Genomic DNA, 22,023 nt, shown 5'->3' on the forward strand with positions numbered 1-22,023 from the left:
AGCGCCAAATGCGATGTGCCGGAACGTGCGAAAACGTCGCCTATTTACGTGGCTGGGGACAAAGGCGGCTAAGCCAATCAGAAACTCCGGCGCTTTCTGATTGGCTGCGCGCTCCTGAGCTTCAGCTACAGGGGCCAGGCGGCCACATAAATACTCGCCGCGTTCGCTGTTCTTGCAGCAGATGGCACTTAGCGCTACACAACGGAGGATCTATGCAACTTGAAGACTTTTTCTTTCTTTAGGCTGCGTCGACAATAGAAAAAAATAATGTGTAATTTGCAGTGTAATGTGTATTGTTTTTGGCATTGACAACTGTCAGGGGCAATTACACTATATATTACACAATTTTCTACACATTATTTTTTCTGTTGTAGACGCAGCCTTACAGGTTTTTCAATGCTGCTTTCTGATTGGCTGCGCTGTCTCAACAACAATCTGCAGTAAATATTGTCTGCTATTTTTCAGTGTTTTTGCATTTTCACGCAGTAATTATTTCAATAATTAGTAAACTTGTGTCTTGTACATCGTAAAAACATATCTTTTCGCACAATTTGAAACAAGATTTGCTCTAATTTACTTCAATATATGTAACTGAATAATTATTTCCATAATTATTTCTACAAATACTACTGAATATTATCAATAGTTTTGTCGATTGACAAATACGAAAAATAAAACATAAATATAAGTAAAAATGTCAACAATTATAAAAAAACGAAAAATCTACAAGAAGTAAACGTTCTTTTTTCGCAAGTATCGAGAAAATTTAAGAGTGAGTATTTTCAGAATAAAATGTTTTAAAGAAAAATCTGACACTCTAAACGAAACTTAGTTCAGTGTCATAGTTTATCGTATTTCGTAAGAAATATAAATTAAATTTCATATTCGTTTTGGTAAAAGGTAATAATTTAACTTTTTAAACAAGGAAAAGTAGTTTTTCGAATAATAATTACAATTGTTTTTGTCAAGTGTCAACAAGAAGCATTTGTTGATTTGTAGGTTATGTTGTGTTTTGGTGGAAGAGTAATTATGAAATTAATTTCAAACAATTAAAAGTTTCATTTGCAGGCTTCACACTCATCTTATACTAAAACCTACTATTTACTACTTTTTTTATAAAAAATAGGTATTTTCAATATCTAGTATTTTCATAAAATTACCTAAAACAATTAATTTTTAAAAAAATTGATAAAATTCATCTAAAATTCAATTCTTTTCATCAATAATAAAACTCATCGAAGAATTTCAATTATTTTGAATACAATTTTAAATTAATTAGTAGAAAAATTCAATTATTTTCACAAATAAAATTATCCACAAGAATTCAATTATTTAAAATAAAATTTTCATGATATTTATTATATTTCGGAACAACTAATTATTCAAAAGAAAGTTTATAAAATTCTTATTAAGAATTCAATTATTTTTAAAAATAACAAAATTATTCACATAAATTCAATTCTTTTTAAACATTTTGATAAAATTTTCCCAATAATTCAATTATTTACATAAATAATAACATTATACTCTGGAATTCAATTATTTTTGAAAATTCTAATAAAATCCATAGCAACTATTCAATTATTTTCATAAATAATAAAATTCATGGCAGGATTTCAATTATTTTTAATCCAATTTTACGGGAATTGCTAAAAAAATGTAAATATTCTTATTATAACTAGTCGAAGCCATAAACTGAAGAAGAAGAAGAAGATTATTATTTAAATTATTTAAAAAAAGGTTTTTTTAAATCTTTAGAAAAATTCAATAATTATTTCTAAAAATATTAGTATTTTTCACTGGAATTCAATTATTTACAAATATTCTAATAAAATTGTTCGAAAGAAATCAATTATTTTTAAAAGTAATAAAGTTTTTCTTAAATATTCAATTATTTTTAAAAATTCTAATAAAATCATTTGCAAGATTTTCAATTATTTTTAAAAATAATATAAAATGCTTGTTAAGAATTCAATTATTTTCAAAAATTTTAGTAAAATTTGTTGCAAGAATTCAATTATTATTAATATAATAAAATTCTTCTAAGAAATTTAGTTATATTTAAACTTTTTTTTATAAAATTCGTGTAAAAAATTCAATTATTGTCAAGATTTTAATTCAATTATTTTCATACATTACTTTCAAGATTACACTTTAATTATTTTGTAGAAACTAAAATTCTTCTCTTAATTCTTAATTCTTCTCTTAATATTTTCTTGAAAAAGTTCCTTAAAAATTCAATTGTTTTAAAAAAAGTTAACATAAATCTAAAATATTCCTTGAATCGAAATTCTCATAAAACTCTTTGCTTAAATTCAATTATTTTCAAAAATTATACAAAGATTCTTTGAGAGAATTGAATTATTGTCAAAGTTTTAATAGAATTCTTTGTAAAATATAATTATTATTATAATTATTTTTAAAAACTTTTCGCAATTCAATTATTTTCAATATCAACTATTTTCATAAAATTTCCAAACATAATTCAATTATTTAAAAATATTTTTGTAAAAATCTTCGTAAGAATTAATTCTTTTCTACTTTTTTAAAATTAATTACTTATTGAGTGCTAAGTCTGTATTTTTCCTACTGTTTGTCGAAACCGTGATTACTTCATAAAATTGCTCTGCTTTCGATTCTTTCCAGGTAAAAAGGTAAAAACATTTTGAAATAGAATTCCTCAAATGTATACAACATTTGACAGATGATGTTAATAATTTCGTTGATCCTGTTTATAGGTAAAAGAAAAAAAAATGAAATAGAGAGCGAGAAAGAAACCTATGAGCAGAACAAACACACTTTTTGTGCTACAAAACCCGTTACTTTGATTAAAGAAAAAGAGGCGGAATCTTCGATGAGACTCTCGGCACAGGAAAGGTCGCAGTTCGAAGAACAAGGATTCGTACGATTTGGTTATGAATTATTGAACGTGCGTCTGAGTTATCGTAAAACTATATTAAATCAAATTTTAATCAATGCGGCTCGCGCCATCGTACTAATTAAATTTTTTACCAAGTTCATTTATAAATCTTTCAGTGAGAAACTGTCAGAAACCGCCAACGATTACTTTATGGAAAAAAACTGCGCCTTATATCATCAAATTAATTAAATATGGAAAGCGCCTAGTTTCTCTGCGTGCATATAAATTACACATCATCAAAAAAAAGGTAATTTCGAAAAGTTTTGAAAATTCATAATTAATTTTTGCCCGTAAAATAGCAGTAGTAATAATAATAATAATTGTCAGAGGAAGAAATGGAATCGATAACACTTTCACTTAACCTTTTTGGCACAGGTTTCGTTTCATGTAATTTATAATTCTTTAAATAATACGTTCCATTTGTGTATGGTGACAAATATATTCATTGTGAATTTTTGCGCTTCTTTAAAGGAATAAAAAGCACGTGTCAATTTATAAATCTGAAGTGAGAACTACTTTTGTGTATCAAATGCCTTTGGTGAGTTGATGACAACACATTCAGGTGGTAAAAAAAAGGAAACAGAGTAACAAAATCTTTTGTACTAAAATGTGAACGTGTCGACAAAGAAGTGCTCGTATTCAGTTGCTTCTTTTGATGATACCCAACGATTCATATGGTAATCGCGCCTAACTGGGAGGGAGGTCACTCTGCTTTTATTAAGGGCAATAACATACACAAATTTTATTAGTTCTTCTGTCATTTAAATTCCTGAATTCAAATTTTCAATCACAAATTTTGAAGCAAATATTTCTGAATTCAAATTTTTAATCACAAATTTTAAAACACATATTTCTGAATTCTAGAGAAAATCAAATTAAATTGAATTAAATTAAAATTTTCAAAAATTTTAATTTCAATTACATAGAAGAATATTATTATAAAACAAGATATCGATCACTCCGAGTCTTCGACTCGGAGTGATCGCTGTCTTCATGTTTTATAATAATTAAAACTTCACACTATCGTTACTTTATATTATAAAAATATTGTTACTGTAATTTCTTCAAAATTATATTCATTTCAATTCAATTCTTCATTTCTGGAATTTTAAACTAAAATTATTTTTTATAACAATTTTTTTTAATAATTTTTGAAAAAGTTCTTCTTTGAGAATTTTTAAATCCATTTGTTTACAATTCAATTTTACCTAAACTTTCGATTATTCTGACATTCTTCAATTAAATAAATTAGAAATTAAAAACTTTAAATAATTGAAAAAAAAATTCCATTAAACTTTTTGAGAAAAATTAATTCTAAATTACCTTAAAAATCTTGTCAACAATTTAATTATTTTTATAGATAATAAAATTATTCGCATGAATTCAATTATTTTAAAAAATTTTGAATAAAATTCTTCGAAATAATTCAATTATTTTTAAAATTGACAAAATTCTTCCCAAGAATTCAATTATTTTCAAAATTGATAAAATTCTCTGCAAGAATTCAATTATTTTCAAAAATGATAAAACTCTTCGTAAATATTCAATTATTTTCAATATTAATTTTTACGTAATTTTGATTATTCTGACATTCTTCAATTAAATATATATTAGAAAATAAAAACTTCAAGAAGTAAAGAAAAATTCAATTAAACTTTTTTAAAAAATAAATTCTACAGAATTGTTAATTAAAAGTAGGAAAAGTTCAAATTTTCTAAAAGATTTTAATTTAAAACATTTTCAAAATTCAATTATTTCTAAAAATTTACGCTATATTGCTTTCAATATTCAATAATAATCTAAAATTTTAACTGAAATTCATTTTTAAATCAATATTCATAGAAAAATCCACGAGAATTCAATTATTTAAGTACAAAAATAAATATTTTATTAAATAATTGAATGCTTCTTAAAATTGAATTTTTATAAAGACTTTTATCAACAAATTTTTAAATAATTGAATTCTCTTGACAAATTTTAATAAAATTTTTAAGAAAAAGTTTATTTTTCGGAAATTTGATTAAAATTTTATTAAAAATAATTGAATTTCTCCAAAGAGAAAAGATTTTTTGAAACCTTTTTTTTCATAAAAGTTTTTTAACATAATTGAAATTTTGCCAAGAATTTTATTAAAGTTTTTGAAAATATTTGAATTTCGGAGAAAAATTCATAAAGGTTATTGAAATATTGACGAGAATTTTTGTAAATTATTGAACACAATTAATATCTGCGAAGAATTATATTACTTTTGAAATTAATTGAATTCTTGAGACAAATTTTATTAAAATGTCTTTTTAAATAATTGAATTTCTTTGATAAATTTTTAATAAAATATTTAAAAATAATTATATTTTTCGAGGAATTTCATTAAAATTGTAATAATTGAAAGTCTGAGATGAGTTTTATTATTTATAAAAATAATGAAATGTTTGCATAGAGTTTAAAATTTTTTTTTAAATAATTGAATTCTTTTGAAAAATTTTATTAAAGTAGTAGATTTATTAAAAATCATTGAATTGAGGAAAGTTTTTGAAAATAATTGGAATTTTGCCATGAATTTTATTAAAATTGTTGGAAATAATTGAATTTCTAAGAAGAATTTTACTAGTTTGGAAAATAATTGAATTTATGCGATCATTTGTAATTGCTTCAAAATTCAATTTCTTTTAGTGTTTTTAATTAAAATTCTTCTATTAATCCATTTTTTTAATAATCAATTAAAATATATAATAAAAAATTTAACTAATTTCAAAAGAATTGGAATAATTTAAATTTCTCAATAATTCACGTTCTTTAAGACGATTTCTAGTTAAATTCATTGAAAATTGAAATTTTACAAAATTTCAAATTAAAATCTTTTGAAATTCATCTGTACTTATGAAAATTGTAAACGCAACTTTTTTAAAATTTAATTAATTTTGAAATATTTATGTAAAATTAGATTTCAAGAATAAACTTTAAAAAATAACAATTTTCCAGGATTTCGATCAAAATTCCCTGTCTTTTCCAGGTTTTTTTAAGGTTTATAAAATTCCCTGACATTTCTAGGTTTTCCAGGTTTCCAGGTTGCGTGGCAACCCTTCTGCTATTATAATTATTTTTATTTCTATTATCACGATTACTCTCACAAAATAACTATTATTTTTTGTTTTAGAGAAGAAACAAAAGAAGATACAGCGCAGAGAGAAAGTAAAATTTGTTAATTTTACACCTTTAGGAAAGTATAAAGAAAAAACGAGCACCTAACTGTTGAAAAGTAATTTACAATGATACATAAAAGTGCCAGGGGAAAATATTTTTGGCAATGAAGACAATAAATTTGTTGAATAACCCTTTAAGAGACATTCCCCGGAGAGTTAACAAATCTTTAAAAGATACTTGGTCGACTCATAAAGATAAATACTTTTTTAAATTACAATTTTATTTATGAAACAAGATCCATTGAGCTCTACGCATAAATGTAGAGGAAGGGAGGGAGAAGATGAAGAAGAAGAAGAAGAAAGGGAGATATATAACGAATTAGAAATACCTTTGGTGCCATGTGGCGTGAAAGAGGTCCCGAATCCCGCTAACTTCGCGAAAAGTTATGATACTCGACATTGCCCTCGCGCTTACCTACTCTTTCTCATCTTATATCGTTTCTTTTTTCCTTTCGGCACAAAACGCGCGCAGAAAGAAAGAAAGAAAGAGAGAGAGAGAGGGAGAGAGAAGAGCTTCTCTTTGGCTAATCGCCGAGCTCGTTTCCAATGCTCGTTCGTTGCTCAAACTTAAATGAATAGCCATGGTTATTTGGATGGAAGGGGTTGGATGAACCAGGAGAGAGGGCTGTCATAAATTTAAACAACAATTAACATTCAGAGTCGGTCTGTTCCCACAGACCTAGCGCCCTAAGCGCCTTGGTACAAAGTTGGTTTAATGTGTGCACAACGTTCGTGGAAAAAGGTATACACGGATTCGTGTATAGGTGCCGCCAAGCCATGTCTTCGAATATATATATAAAAGACAAAAACAAAAAGGTAAAAAATATATATATGAACCATCGAAAACTGGATGCATCGAGCCGAGGTCACAGGTTAAACTGTTCTCTCAACGCCATTTGGAATTTATTAATCGCACCACCGAAAGTTCTACGGGTTATAACACTTTTCACCAACACGAGACCCTCTCATCTTTTAGGATTAACTGTAAAATTAAATTGGAGCAGCAGGGAGAAATTTTGTTTTCACCAAATACTCTATTTTGTTCGCTCTTTGCTCTATTTTCTTTAATCTTTGCTATATTTTGTTCACTCTTTGCTCGATTTTCTTTAATCTTTACTCTATTTTTTGTAATATTTACTCAATTTCTTAAATTTGTTTAATTTTTACAACAAAATTGTATATTTATTCAACAAACTAGTCATAATTAATTAGTGCAAACCAGTTTATTAATTCATTTGCAAAAATTACTGCTTTACGAAAAGATCGCAAAAGACAAAAAAAAAAGTGGAAATGAAGATTTTGTTAACCAAAACCATTGGTAAAATTATAATCATGGCTTCGATTCGGACAAGACAAAAATAACTGGTTTTAAGGAAAAACAATTTTTTTACGAACGTTTGTTCGCAAAAAAATTGGAAAATTATTTGTTGTAAATTGTAAATTATTCAGAATTTAAAATTCTAAATTTCAAAAGTAAAAATAGTATTTAAATAGAACTCACCGCGTGTTTGAAGTAGTTTGCCTCCATACTTTATCTCCCTCTTTCTCTTCTTCAATCTTCAGAAGTTCTTTTCATTTTCTATACTACTCTTGATCTTGTTTTCTATAAAAAAAAATAAACCGAAAACTTTTAGTTAAAAAAAACACTAAAAAAATAACTACTAAATTTTACAGCAATATTTACAAATTAAAATCAAATTCGAGTCGCGATATTTTTAAATAATTAACATTAATAATATAATTCTTTGTTAATTAAATTAAATTTAAAATAATTGTATTCAGTTTATATAAATTTAATTTAATTTAAGGAAATTTAGTTTAATTTTCGAAAGAAATTTAATTCAATTTAAAAATATTAATTCAAAAAACTTAAAAAAAAGGAAAATTTTTGAAAATTACATTAAAATAGTTTTTATTTTTCTGAGAGGATTTAATTTAAGAAATTTCAATTTGGAAAAGAAATACCATTTCGTTTAAAAATATTAATTGAAATATTAATTCAAAAAACGGAAATAAAGAAAAATTACTGAAATTTGAATTTAAAAAAAATTTTTTATTTACGGTTTTTGAATTAATATTTGAATTAATATTTTTAAACGAAATTGAATTTCTTTTCCAAATTGAAATTTCTTAAATTAAATCCTCTCAGAAGAATAAAAACTATTTTAATGTAATTTTCAAAAATTTTCGTTTTTTTTAAGTTTTTTGAATTAAAATTTGAATTAATATTTTTAAATGGAATTAAATTTCTTTCGAAAACTAAACTAATTTTCTTTTTCAGAGAGTATTTGATTTAAGAAAATTTAATTTGTAAAAGAAATTTAATTCCATTTAAAAATATTAATTCAAATTTTAATTCAAGAAACAAAAAGAACGAAAATTTTCGGAAATTACATTAGGATTGTTTTTATTTTTTTGAAAGAATTTAATTTCTAAAAAAGATTATATTTCATTTAAAAATATTAATTCCACCTTACCTAAAAAAATTTCATTATCATGCAGAATTACTTGGAATAAAAAAATTAAATTAAAACCCACATATTTAATTTAAAAGTTAATTATATCTAAACTAAAAATTAGTATTCTTTGAAATAATTGAAATTTCCTAAAATTCTATTAAAAATAATTGAATTTAAAAAAAAATATTGAAGTTTTTTGAAATAATTGAAAATTTCCTAAAATTCTATTAAAAATAATTGAATTTTTTTTAAAAGAATTCTACTTAAATGTTTGACAAATTTTTTTTTGTTAGTCACAGTAACAAATTTTTCAAATGTTTCAAATCTAATTGTTTCTTCTAAAAATGCTTAAATTGTTCATAATCGAATTTTCCTTGAATTTTTTTTAAGCGATCAGGAAAAAAGTCGAATTTTCTATTCGGAAATTAGGGGAAAACAAAACCAAATTTTTGTAACAACTCTGATATAAAAACACAAGACAAAAATAAAGAAAAAAATTTTCTGTAAATTGCAGTAAAACATTTTTCTCGTCAAATAAGAGAGAACCACAAGAGACAGAGAGAATATTTATTGACAAAATATAAAATAAACCCTGTGAAAATTTGTTTGTATCGCATCGCATCACAGAAGAAAACATCCTTGTCAATCTATAATTAGAAATAATTTAGCTATCACGCTAGAGAGAAAAAAAAAAAATAAAAACACTTCTAAAGCGACATATTTATAATGTCCCATGGAATGATATAATAATTTTCTCTTTTTGATAAAAACAAAAATCGAAGAAGTCGATTACCTACAACGTGAGCATATTAACAAGATGAGGGGGTAAAGAGAAAAAAATTGAACTCAAGGTGCTTGATAAATTAGAAGCACAGAAGACTAATCATAGGTGCGACGTGATTAAAAAAAAGATTCTCTAAAGCGAATCATTGAGACTCTCTGGGTAAGCTTCTTTTTTTTCTAATCGCAAAGAGAACAGTATTATGTATAAACTTTGATTTTCGCCTTTTTTTCAACTTATTTTAAATAATTATTCTCGTCCTCAGATATGCGTCAACTTTGAAAATTAGAACTGGAGCGGCACACAACTGCGTGGAGTATCTCGAAGGAGGCTGAACAGGGACTCGGTAATAAAGTCCCTAATAAGCACTTCTTCACGATAAGATCCGTTAATAATGACGCTGAGCGAGAAACCAAAAGTGAGAGGACGTGTATATACGCGCTTGCGTTCAAGTTTTCTATCCTCAAAACAAGTGAAGAGCTGGCGCCACAAAAGTGATTTCAATTATAACGTTGCTCTCAACCACGCGCTACATTTTGGCAGATCAGATAACAAAGTAATTAGGAAAGATTGACAACGTTTGCCGAAAAAAAAGGCAATTTTTTTCCTCGAGGCTCTCCCTCGTCTAGTCGCATTCTTTCTTTTCTTTTTAATTAGATATCTGTTCATTTTTGGGGTCCTTAGAATTTTTTCATATTTTAAATTTATTTATTATTTGAAGAGTAATTTAACTTTATAAAAAAAAATTTATTTGATTCAAATAAAAATTCCCCAAAACAATTCAATTATTTAAAAAAAAATGATGAAATTCTTTCAAAATTCAATTATTTCCATAAATAATAAAAATTCCACAAGAATTCAATTAATTTTGAATAGCATTTTCAAAAAAAATTCGAAAAAATTAATTGCTTAACAAAATTCTTATACAATTTTTCATAATAATTCAAATACTTTCATTAATAATTACATCTTTCATAAAAATTCAATTTAAAAAAAATTCTTCTCAAGAATTCAATTATTTTCATAAATAATAAAACTCATCGAAGAATTTCAATTATTTTTAATACTATTTTAAATTAATTATTCGAAAATTCAATTATTTTTACAAATAAAGTTTTCCACAGAAATTGAATTATTAAAAGTGAAATTTACATAATATTTATTATATTTCGAAAAAAATAATTATTTAAAACAATGTTTATAAAATTCTTATAAAGAATTCAATTATTTTCAAAAATAACAAAATTTTTCACAGAAATTCAATTTTTTTTAAACATTTCAATAAAATTTTAGCAATAATTCAATTATTTTTATAAATTTTTAGAATTCATAAGAAAATTCTGAATTTTGGTGTCTTTTGTTTGCCTCATAAACTATGAAATTACCAAGAATTATAATACAAATCCTTCAATTTTTTCTTTTTCTGATAATAATTTCTTTTTAAATAACATAATTTTCGAAGAACTATCATAAAATTATTTAATAAATAATTTTACTTAAAAATTGCAGAATTAATTGGATTTTAAATTCTTGTCAAAATTTCAATTTTCTTTATAAATAATGAAATTCTTCTCCAAAATTCAATTATTTTCAAAAATTTTCCTCAATTCAATGATTTTCAATATCTACTATTTTTATCAAATTTTCCAAAAGAATTCAATTATTTAAAAAAAATTTTAATAAAATTCTACGCAAACATTTAATTATTTTCATAAATAATAAAAATTTGACAGAAATTCAATTATTTATAAATTTTTTATAAATTTTTTCGCAATAATTCAATTATTTTCAAAAGTAATAAAATTCATCGCAGAAATTCAATTATGTACAAAAGTTTTCAAAAATTCTTGTAAAAATTTCAATTATTGTTATAAATAATAAAGTTTTTCTACAAAAATTCAGTTATTTTCAGAAATTTTAATAAAATTCTTGTGAAAATTTCAATTATTTTCAATAAATTTTCTTAAATCAATGATTTTAAATATCTACTATTTTAATATTTTCCGAAAGAATTAAATTATTTAAACAAATTTTCCTTACAATTCAATTATAAATAAAATTTGATGATAAAATTCTTAATGGGAATTCAATTTTGAGAAACATTCAATTCTTTAATAAAATATTTAATTTTTCTATTTAAATAATTGAATTCTCGTGGAATTTTCTAATAAAAATTGATTTAAAAATTAATTTAAGTTTAAATTAACGTAAATACTGGAGAATTAATTTTTTTGATAAAGTTTAATTGGATTTCTTTTTGAAATTTTTATTTTTTTATATAAATTTAATTGAAGAATTTTTGAATAATCGAAATTTTGTAAAAATTAATATTGAAAATAATTGAATATATTTACGAAGAATTTTATCATTTTTGAAAATAATTGAATTCTTGCGGAGAATTTTATCAATTTTGAAAATAATTGAATTCTTGCGAAGAATTTTGTCAATTTTAAAAATAATTGAATTATTTCGAAGAATTTTATTCAAATCTTTTGAGAATAATTGAATTCCTGCGAATAATTTTATTATCTATAAAAATAATTAAATTCTTGACAAGATTTTTAAGGAAATTTAGAATTAATTTTTCTCAAAAAGTTTAATGGATTTTTTTTTAATTATTTAAAGTTTTTAATTTCTAATTTATTTAATTGAAGAATGTCAGAATAATCGAAAGTTTAGGTAAAATTGAATTGTATAAACAAATGGATTTAAAAATTCTCAAAGAAGAACTTTTTTAAAAATTATTAAAAAAAATTGTTTTAAAAAAGAATTTTAGTTTAAAATTACAGAAATGAAGAATTGAATTGAAATGAAAATAATTTTGAAGAAATTACAGTAACAATATTTTTATAATATAAAATAATGATAGTAGCAAGTTTTAATTATTGTAAAACATGAAGAAAGCGATCATTCCGAGTCCAAGACTCGGAGTGATTGATATCTTCTTGTTTTATAATAATATTCTTCTATGTAATTGAATTTAAATTTTTTGAAAATTTTAATTTCTGTAAAAAAATAATATTCTTTAGGGTCAGGGAAAAAAACAAAATCAGTCAGAAAAAATCTGGAAATCAGGGAAAAGTGAGGGAAAGGCAAAATGAAATTTTTGTGGCAACCCTGATATAAAAAATTAATTTTTTTTGGGGAATACAAGCAAGCTCCTTGAAGTGACGAGTCCTTTTTTCTTTGGTTCGTTTAAAAGAGATGAATATCGAATTAGAAGTAGAATGTATGGTGTCGGCAGAGGGGAATATATAAAGAACGGGCAATTAGTCTCGATTAATTTCTCAAAAAAATAAGAAGGAGCAGCAGGGTGAACGCGTGCAGGCGTCTACGCCTGCGGTAGGTCGAGAAAGTATAGAAGGAATCTTTTTTGGAGTAGTCGAATAATAGGAGGATGGACTAACCACACATGCATCGGATGCGGTATTAAATACGATAACCGTGGCAGTGCAGTTTAATGCCACAGTGCGGCCTACTTAGCGGTGGACTTGATTAACATGAAATGATTAATAGTTTACTCCCCTCTCTCTCTCACTCTCTCTCTCTCTCTCTTCATATATATACTATAACCTCCACCCTGTTTATGTATACCGGCTTCCAAGATCTAATCGCATAATATTTATTGCCCTACGCGACGTCCACCTCAAGCTTCGTCTCTCAATAATTTTTGCATGCTTTTCACTTTTTACTTCCTTTTCTTCTTTTCTCATTCCCCTCCGTTGCATTTTTCTCGCTTGACTGAATTTAAAAATTGCGTCTCACTATTCATATTACTTCTTTAAAAAAGTCCTAAACGTTTCGTATAATACTCTCATGGAATCTTGCATTTTTTTATTACTGTGAATTACTTTTCTAATAATTGTTTATTCAAATTAAAAAAATAGTCGTATTTAGGAGTCACTCCCTATTATATAAAAACATTTTGCAGCCGCTGAATCAGGATTTTTGAAAAAATTCTTCTACAGAATCTATTTTTTTCTATCATATTTCTTCATGTTTTCTAATTCTTGAGTGAAAAAGTATAATATTTCCTTCGTATTCACTATTAGTAGTTGATAAATAACAATTAGTGTTATTGGGTGTAAAGAAACATGTTTAAAATTTATAGACATTAGCATTTTTAAGAATCACGATTCTTGGAAAGTAAAATTGTCCTTTCGAGTGAGAATGCAATTTGCAAATATTCCCATTGAGAATTATTTTCCAATTCAACGTAAAGGAAATATTTTTCAACGAGCAATAATTATTTAACACTACATTGAAAAAAATAGAAAGTTTTTTGAAATTTTAGTTTTAAAAATATTGCATAATAACAAAACGGTTTAATTTATTCTCTAGATTGTGAATATTTATGTTGTATAGTTACAATGCTCTGAAATAAAATTAATTTGATTTAAATAAAGAATTAATTTTCTATTATTAAACAAATATTTTAGAAATATAAATGAGGCCTGTTTTTGAATAGAATACAATTAATTTTACAATTTATTTTATTGAAATTAAACTTGACGACCAAAAAAAACTTGTTTTAGACACTTCGCAAAACTGACAAAAATTTCATTCTATATTTAATTTTCCTGACTTTTTTCTAATTTTCATCAAAAATATTTACTTCTTTCTTATCCTACTAATAAATTGAATTCTGGCAACGAATATTATTATTCATGAAAAAATATAAATATTTATCAAAATAATTTAATTCTTGCGAAGAATTTTACAAACATTTTTTAATAATTGATTTCTTTCGACAAAATTTTAAGCAAATTTTAATTAATTTAAATAATTGAATTCCTGAGAAATTTCTATTATTCATGAAAAAAATTAAATTCTTACGAAGATTTTTAGGAAAAATTTTGGAAATTTTATGAAAATAGTAGATATTGAAAATCATTGAATTACGAAAATGTTTTAAAAATAATTAAATTTTAACAAAAAAGACACAAAAATTCAGAATTTTCTTATGAATTATAAAAATATAATTTTTTCCATTACTTACAATGAAAATACCTGACTTTTTCCTAAATTCCCTGACCTGCATCAATCCTGATTATATACAAAAAAACAAAATCTATAAATCTATCGATTAATCAAGACCCGGGAAAATTTAATCAAAATTTTACGATCTTGTTATTCAGATTCTTTAAATTCTTTTTTTTCGGGAAATTATTTTTCCCTTTCATTCCAACGATTGCAATTCCATTATAACGTTGCGATACTATCTAATTTCCCAACTACAGATTTTTATTCTTTGACAAAAAAGATTGTACGTAATTATAATAAACGATCAATTCAATTTTCTCAGAGTTTGAAAATCGATAAAGTTCGCTCCATTTTGTGGAGAATTGGTCGAATATAAAGAGGGGAAACTTGAGAAAAATATGCTAATAAATATAGAAATATTTCTCTTATCGAGAACAGAAATTAACTTCAATACTTTCCCATATGTAATGAGAATGTAAAAAAAGTAAAAAAAAAATTATTTTCTCGTTTTCGCTATAAATATTAAGGGGAAAAAATAATAACAATAATATTGTGGGAAAAAATCGTTCGATAATGAAGAATGTAAATATAAATTTACAAAAAATAAATGTAAGTGACTTAACGAAGCAAAAAAAAAAAAAAAAAAAAAAGTCAAGAGGCAATGGCTCGGTAAAGACAAATTTCCAAGAGACTTACTATCGCGGCGAAGGTATCGCGTTACCGTCAATTACAATATTTGATTTATATCGACATGGAAGGTAAGAATGATCTTCGAGGCCCAATTCGATTGTATCTCGGTCGCATCACACGTGTAAATATAATTGCACATCGAGTACTTATTGGCCAAGGTTCAATATTTTCAAAAAGAAAAGAAAAAAATAATGTCATTTAATTAATCTGACAATGGAAAAAATATTATTTTCTTTTCAAAACAGAAAATATTGTGAATATAATTTTCAGCAAAGCATTTTTTTCGTATTCAAATTTTGTTATAAAATAACTAGCAAACTTAACAATTTTCTTTAATTTTTCCGAGGACTTCAAGTACTTTTAAACATTTGTAAATTCTTCGCAAGAGTTCAATTATTTTTATTACAAAAGTTATAAAATTTTTTGTAACCAAAAATTTATTTTTTCTTTGAAAAAAAATCCACTTAATTATTTTTTGTTATTATTTAATCTTTTAAAAATTAAATTATAATTTCCTTAAGTTTAATAAATTCGAAACATAAATGGAAAAATTATCAAAAAAATATGGAAATAAAAAGCAAGAAAAAACTAATTTTAAACTGAGAACAAAAATCCAGAATATACGATTATTATAATACAGATTTTTATAAACCAATTCATTTATAATTATAATTATCGTTCAGGAATTTTTTGATTTTTTTTAAATTTTGAGATGTTGAGTTTTTCATTTATTTCATAATATTTTACAAGCGAAAAAAATCTGCGTCTAAAATCACCACACCAGAATAATTATATATTTATTATTACCAAAGTACTTTAGGATAATTTTCTTTGAACATAATTTTCGACGATTTTAAATATTAACAAAATTAAGAGTTAAACTACAACTTATATAAAACAGTTAAACTACTACTAATAAACAGTTTAACTACCACAACTAAATATTAATAATTGCGTTCAAAAAAAGTAATTTATATTAAATAGGAGAAAAGCGATGTTAGAAACACAAAAGAGCTTATCAAATATCAACTAACAGAAACGTAGGGTATTCTCCTCAAAAAATAACTGCACACTCCTTGAATTTTTATTTTTCAATACGAATTACTTTTATTAATATTTTTTTTTTTTTGCTTAAGCACAAGTGTACTTCATATATAAAGGTAAAGAATAATAAGCGAAGAGAGTGCGTAAGTAAAGGTAACACGTTATCGGAAACATGTCACTAAAAAAACCCCCCCTCGAAGGAAAGTAAAATTCACTCAACATTTATAAACTTCACGCTTTCTTAATTGTCACTTATCGATTACAAATATTTTTTTATGCAATTTTTCAAAACGACTATTTGGAAAAACATCATCATCATCGTCATCTCAAAAAGTAAACGCCAAAATAAGAAAAGTGTGTAAAATAAATTCATCGCATTTTATAAAATTGGTAATATTGTATATAATTACAATAAATACAACTTCCAATTTGCTAATTTAGGAGGATTTTCTTTATCGATATACATGATGACACAATGTTTAATTCAAGAATATAGTTATTTTCTATAGTAGCCAAACTAGAAATTCACATTTACTTGATTTCCATAAAGTTTTCGAATATTTAAATGAGAAAACCGTTCAAATTAATAAGTTTGAATTTTTCTTCCATTAAAATTTATTTTAACATAACATTTTTTTTATTAAAATTAATAAATTCCCCAAAAACACGAAATATCACGGAACATTACTCGAATATTCCACTGAAGGATTGGAAAATTTCAGAGAAATATTCCACCCACATTTTAAGAAATATTACACTGAAAAAAATTATCTGACTCATATAATCAATTACTTGTCCATTATCAAATAAATATTTACTTGAGTAAAATCATTTTTCGTTGACTTCAATACTTGATTAAATATAATTTTTATTCAAATCAAATAGATTGTATTTGAATCAATAATTTCAGTACTTGGTTCAAATAAAATTGAATTCAAATAAAAATTATTTGATGCAGGTAAATATTTATTTGAAAATAGACAAGTAATCGTTTAGTTCATTCAAATAAATCTTTTTTTCATTGTAAAATATCTGTCATTTGGAATGTTCCTTAGGAAAGTTGCAGGAAAATCCACTCAAAATTTTGTGGAAATATTCCATTGGAATTTTGTAAAAATATTTTTTTTTTTAGTATTATTGATCATGTTTTAATCAATTATAAAACCATTTAAATAAATTAATCGATTTTTTTTAAACGGGAAAATTTGTAAACTTAAGGAGTAATATTCTTATGGAATATCCCTATAATATTCCACTTAGATATTCCCACAATATTCCAATATAATATTTTTAAGTTATTTCAAAGAAATATTCCAAATTTGAAAACTAATATTTCAATGTATTATTTCCTGCAATATTCCAATGGAATATTCCTATATTATTCTAAAGGAATATTCCTGAATTATTCCAAAGAAATATGGCAAAAGTCGGATATTTTAACATTCCTAAAATGTAGATGGAATATTTCCAATGTTTTAATAAAATATTCTAAGAAAGTGATTGGAATATTGCGTGCTGTTAATTATTTATTAATAAAATATTGAAATAATTGATATTATAAAACTGTATCAAAATGAATAATATAGTAAATTTAATATTTATTTAGCTAAGAGACAACTAAGAGCTCGGAATATTTCATAATCCTCATTTTTGGACTATTAAAATATCCGACCTTTGGAATGTTCTTTTGGAAAAATGTAGGAATATTTCATGAAAATATTGTAGGAATATTCCATTGGAATTTTGCAAAAATATTTTATTATTTTTATTAGTATTATTGATAATAATTTACTAATCAAAATTCGCACCATTTAAATAAATTCATCAATTTATTTTGTACTGACAAAGTTGTTATTTTGAAAAAGAAATATTCCATTAGAGTATTTCCCATAATATTCGAGTGAAATATTTCTATATTATTCCAATGAAATATTCCTATTTTATTCAAATGAAATATTTCTATTTTATTCAAATAGAATATTTCTAAATTATACCAAAGAAACTTTCAAAGGTCAGACAATTTTTTATTTCCAAAATGTAAATGGAATATTCCAAAGGAATATTTCGAAGGTTCCAATGAAATATTCCTTCTTTTGGGAGGACTGAAATAGAGTTTCACTGTAACTGTAGAATTTGTAAATTTAAAGTGTAATATTCCTATGGAATATTCCTCTAATATTCCACTTGAATATTTCTATTATATTCCAAAGGTAGGATATTTTAATATCCCTGAAAGATGGATGAAATATTCCAGAGAGTGTGAATGGAATATTTAAATATTTGAATGGAATATTTCAATATTACTCGAGAGGAGCATTCAAAGGTCTCTTGGACATTTTAATATTCCTGAAAGTTGTATGAAATATTCCAGGAATTCGAATGAAATATTTCTCACTATTAGGGCAATATAAAAGAATAAAATTCCAACTCTATGTAAAAATAAAAAATCGAATTAGGAAGCAAGAAAAATTCTCGCTCATTTGAAAATTCCAAAACTTGATGAAACATTTCACTATTAGTTGAAAAGAAAAAGTAAAAACTATTTCTGCGACATTTTTTCATAAACATAGAACGTACATTAAAGAACTATTATGACGTCCAGTCAAAAAATTCTATTATTTATATAACCCATAGTTAAAAAGGAAAAAAAAAATTCTTAAATACTTATTTAATAGAGAAATTAACTTTAACTGTCGATTCACAATTATTATTTTTGTGTGTGTTAACAGACCCTACTATACATTTTTATTTGAATTTACAATATTCCATTGTACATCGTGTGTCAAAAAAGTCCTAAAAAAAAAAAAAAATGATGTCACAATAACGTCAATATTTAGGTCTTAATTAAGAGACTCTCCTTGCTTTTCCAGGTGGTGCGGTTGTTAAATTCTCCTCGAATGTGTCGACAGTAAAATCTTGATCTTTAATGTTTTTCGTTATCGCCGTGGCAGCAGCGGCAGCGGCACGAATTTTACGCTTACGTGAATTCTGCAGTGAATTTCGCTTTCCTGCTATGTGCTGAGCGGCTAGAGGAAGTCTCGGTGGTGGCATTTTGGCGGGAGGTAACCTTGGCAAAGGTCCCATTGGCAATCGTGGTGGACCAGACATTCTTGGTGGCATTGGCATTCTTGGCGGTAATGGCATGCGAGGTGGACCTCGTGGATGTGGTGCCGGAGCGCCCATTGGTGGCATTGGCGGCATTGGACTTCTCATGCCCATTCTTGGGCCCAGTCGTGGACCAAATCGGGCGCCATGAGGTGGTGGTGGTGGAGGTGGGCCGCCCAATCGTGGTCCATAGCCTGGCTGAGGTGGTGCGGGGAAATTGAATCCACGTGGTGGACCACCGCCTCGTGGAAATGGTCCACCATTGGCGAAACCACGGCGTGGCGGTGGTGGTGGATGGAAACCGGGGCCTGGTGGACCCATTAGATAGGGTGGCGGTGGTGGGGGTGGTCGACCACCTGGGTGATTCAGAGGAGGTCTTCGTTTTACTGGCACCTTTCTCGCACGGGTATTATTGCTGCTGGGCAATGTTAGATTCACTTTGCTCGTGTCAATTTTACGACCGCATGGCGCTTTCCTCAATTCACTTACATAATTCTGACGTTCAATCGGATATCCCCGGGCTTCTTGAAACGCTAAAAGGAAATTTTATTCTCCGTCAACATTTCTATCTTTGCAAACAGTTCGACGTTTAAAAGAAAAATGGTTTAAAAGTAGAAAATAGTTGCAAAAATGGAATTAATACTAAACAATTTTAATACTAAAATTAAATTAACAAATTAAATAAAAATTAAATTAACAATTCAAATAGAAAATTAAAAATTTCAATTCAAAACTTCTACTTGCAATTAAAATATACAATTTCAATTCAAAACTTACAAATGACACTTAAATTTACAATTTCAGTTCAAAACTTACAAAGGAAAATTAAATTTACAATTTCAATTCAAAAATTACAATTACAAATTAAATTTACAATTTCAATTCAAAAATTACAATTACAAATTAAATTTACAATTTCAAGTCAAAAATTACAATTACAAATTAAATTTACAATTTCAATTCAAAAATTACAATTACAAATTAAATTTACAATTCATTAAAATAGCAATTCAAATTTACAATTCGAAACTTAGGTAAAATTGCAAATTAAATTTACAATTTAAATTGTAAATTACAATTTCAATTCAAAACTTACAATTGAAAATTATAATTACAAGTAAAATTTATAATTTTAATTCAACTTTACAATAAAAATTGTAAATTTCAAATATAATTTACAATTCCAAACTCACAATTGCAAATTACAATTTCAATTCGAAACTTAAAAATGAAAATTAAATTTACAATTTCAATTCAAAACTTACAAAAGAAAATTAAATTTACAATTTCAATTCAAAAATTAGAATTACAAATTAAATTTACAATTCATTAAAATTGAAATTCAAATTTACAATTCGAAACTTAGGCAAAATTGCAAATTAAATTTACAATTTAAATTGTGAAATAACAATTTCAATTCAAAACTTACAATTGAAAATTATAATTACAAGTAAAATTTACAATTTTAATTCAAGTTTACAATAAAAATTGTAAATTTCAATTAAAATTTACAATTCCAAATTATAATTTCAATTCGAAACTTAAAAATGAAAATTAAATTTACGATTTCAATTAAAAAATTACAATTGAAATTATAAATTGTATTTGTAATCGTTACACTATTATTTTTCCTATATCTTTAAATTTTAATTCAAATGTATAATTGCAATTCAAATTTACAATTGAAATTGTTGATTATAAGTAAAATTTACAATTTAAATTTTAATTCTAAATTTCAATTCTTTCTAATAGCAATTCAAAGTAACAATTTCAATTTAAAACTTATAATTTCAATGTAAATATACAATCTCAATTCAAAACTTACAATTGCAAATTAAATTTACAATTTCAATTCATTAAATAATTTACAATTCAAATTTTTACATATTCATTTGAAATTTACAATTTCAATTCTAAAATTATAATTGCAATTTAAATATATAATTTCAATTTAAAACATTCGCTTGCAAATTAAGTTTTCAATTAAAATTCTAAATTAATAATTTCAATTATAAATGTTAATTGAATTTATAAAATTGAATTAAAATTGTAATTTTGGTTGCAATTATAAATTCTAATTGTAAATTTTAATTGCTACTGTAAATTTTAATTCTAATTATAAATTTAAATTGAAAGTGTAAATTGAATTGTACTTGCAAATACGAATTGAAATTGAAAATTATATTTATAATTTTACACTAATAAATTTTTATTATATGTGTAAATTTTAATCCAAATTTTATAATTTCAATTCAAATTTAGAATTGAAAATGAACTTGTAAATTACAATTTTGATTTACAATTTCCATTCGTTGTAATTGAAATGCAGAATTATAATTTTCAATTAAAACTTATAATTGAATTTTAAATAAACAATTCCATTTCAAAACTTACAATTGTAAATCACGTTTACAATTACAATTCAAAACTGAACAGTTGCAAATTAAATTTACAATTAAAATAATAAATTACAATTTAAATTTACAATTCCAATTTATATTTACAATTGAAACTGTAAATTACTATCAAAATTTACAATTTGAAATACAAATTTAAATTAAAATTATGAATTTAAACTGTAATTAAAATTTTTTTGTAATTGAAATTGTAAATTATGTTTGTAATTTTCAAATTATTCTTTAATTAATATATTTGCAAATTTGAATCGAAATTAACAATTTCAATTTATATTTATAATTGCAATATAAATTTAGTATTTAAATTTTTATAATTGTTAATAAAATTAACAATTCAAATTTACAATTTGCAAATTTGAATTGAAATTGTAAATTTCAATTGTAATTGCAAATTTGAATTGAAATTGCAAATTGGAATTTAAAT

The 22,023-nt window shown here is 24.4% G+C and overlaps 1 protein-coding gene across 1 annotated transcript in view; it reads right to left on the reverse strand.

The window, feature by feature from the left end:
- Positions 1-16,114: 16,114 nt before the first annotated feature.
- The window catches only part of LOC122497749 (RNA/RNP complex-1-interacting phosphatase-like), a 49,043-nt gene continuing 43,134 nt past the window's right edge, over positions 16,115-22,023 (reverse strand). Inside the window, exon 9 of the mRNA XM_043605020.1 lies at positions 16,115-19,715. Within this exon, the coding sequence (XP_043460955.1) occupies positions 18,922-19,715 (794 nt within the window). The 3' untranslated portion in view covers positions 16,115-18,921. The remainder of the gene's footprint in view (positions 19,716-22,023) is intronic.

The sequence above is a fragment of the Leptopilina heterotoma genome, unplaced genomic scaffold (genome assembly GCF_015476425.1).
Source record: "Leptopilina heterotoma isolate Lh14 unplaced genomic scaffold, ASM1547642v1 Lhet_136, whole genome shotgun sequence".
In the NCBI taxonomy this organism is placed as follows: domain Eukaryota; kingdom Metazoa; phylum Arthropoda; class Insecta; order Hymenoptera; family Figitidae; genus Leptopilina; species Leptopilina heterotoma.